Genomic DNA, 1,389 nt, shown 5'->3' with positions numbered 1-1,389 from the left:
ATTATTACTATTATTATAAGGCAACTATTTTCTGTCAGTCATCCATCATTTACTCTGTCTTCAGATATTTGTGAATAAAGGTATTGTGGGTTTTGCTATAGAATCAGTTTCCAGAGAGAGAGAGAGAGAGAGAGAGAGAGAGAGAGAGAGAGAAAGAGGGGGAGAGACAAACAAACAAAAACAGTCCCTCTGGTCCTCTCTCCGGGCTGGGGGACAGACGAGGCCCTGACATGAGTTAAAACTGTTTAAGTTATTTTCCCTTTTATACACTTTGTTTTCATTTGAGCGAAGCCACAGCAACTCCCAGAAAGGACTCGGCAATGTTTGCTTGTTCTTTCTGTGTGAGCAACTCTCAGCGTCAGGGGTGGACGTGATATTTCAAACAGCACATCAGTGCGTTTATGTATTGGGTGCCCGGAAATTTTTCCAAATAAACACAGCTTGATTCAACCTGGGTGGGCAGACTTATCAAGCGACTAATTCTATAAACAGATGAGGGAATAACCCGGCACCTCATTGGTTGTTGGGCCGAGGGAGGGGGCGCTGGGGGGGCACGAGGTAGTTTCAGCGCAATGAAATTTTAATTAATGTGGGTGGGCTGAGAACACCACAGACTGTTTATGATGGACAATTTATTCCCCGGTGCAAAGTCAACATAACACAGCAAACGTACAGCAATTATTAACATTTTTCTGGGGCCCTCATGAGGCTGGAGAGTCAGTCAGTGGAGGAGTGGAGCTCCGGGAGCAGGCTCAGCTTTCCCCGGGACACAATCCTGCTTCCTCGGCGTCATGACTCTCTACCACGGCCGCCTGCCGGCACTCGGAGTGGCATCCTCGGCTCTGAGCCTCTCCGCCCCCCCGCTCTTCTACTTGTACGGCCGAGAGAGCGGAGGGGTCGTGCCCGCCGCCCTGAGCTTCGTGCCGGCCCGCCAGGAGCCTCCGCAGAAGCCGCCCTACAGCTACATCGCGCTCATCGCCATGGCCATCAAGAGCGCACCGGAGCAGCGCGCAACGCTCAGCGGCATCTACCAGTTTATCATGGACCGGTTCCCATTTTATCACGACAACAAGCAGGGCTGGCAGAACTCCATCCGCCACAACCTGTCCCTGAATGACTGCTTCATCAAGGTGCCCAGAGAGAAGGGCCGGCCCGGCAAAGGCAGCTACTGGACGCTGGACACCAAGTGTCTGGATATGTTTGAGAACGGCAACTACCGCCGGAGGAAGAGGAAGGCAAAAAGCCAGCAGGAGGCTCTGGACTCTAAAGCCGCTGGACACAAGCGCACAAAGGGCGCGGGGCCATCCAGGGACCCCCAAACCTCTGTGAAACATCAGACTGGCTCAGAGACAGCGGAGGAACCAGCCAGGCAGGATGCGGAGAGCGTGG

The 1,389-nt window shown here is 53.1% G+C and overlaps 1 protein-coding gene across 1 annotated transcript; it reads left to right on the top strand.

Moving 5' to 3' along the window:
- Positions 1 to 644: 644 nt before the first annotated feature.
- Positions 645 to 1,383, top strand: LOC147820023 (forkhead box protein L1-like; the record flags this gene model as incomplete). Its single annotated transcript, XM_087178450.1, has 1 exon — positions 645 to 1,383. A coding segment is annotated over exon 1 (592 nt), but the record flags the coding sequence as incomplete, so codon positions are not given.
- Positions 1,384 to 1,389: the final 6 nt, after the last annotated feature.

This window comes from Seriola lalandi, unplaced genomic scaffold (assembly GCF_002814215.2).
Source record: "Seriola lalandi dorsalis isolate HSWRI2012SDOR001 ecotype SW California unplaced genomic scaffold, Sedor1 jcf7180002005214, whole genome shotgun sequence".
Classification (NCBI taxonomy): Eukaryota; Metazoa; Chordata; class Actinopteri; order Carangiformes; family Carangidae; genus Seriola; species Seriola lalandi.
Note: the sequence above shows the minus strand (reverse complement) of the source record. Positions and strands in the feature narration are given on the sequence as shown.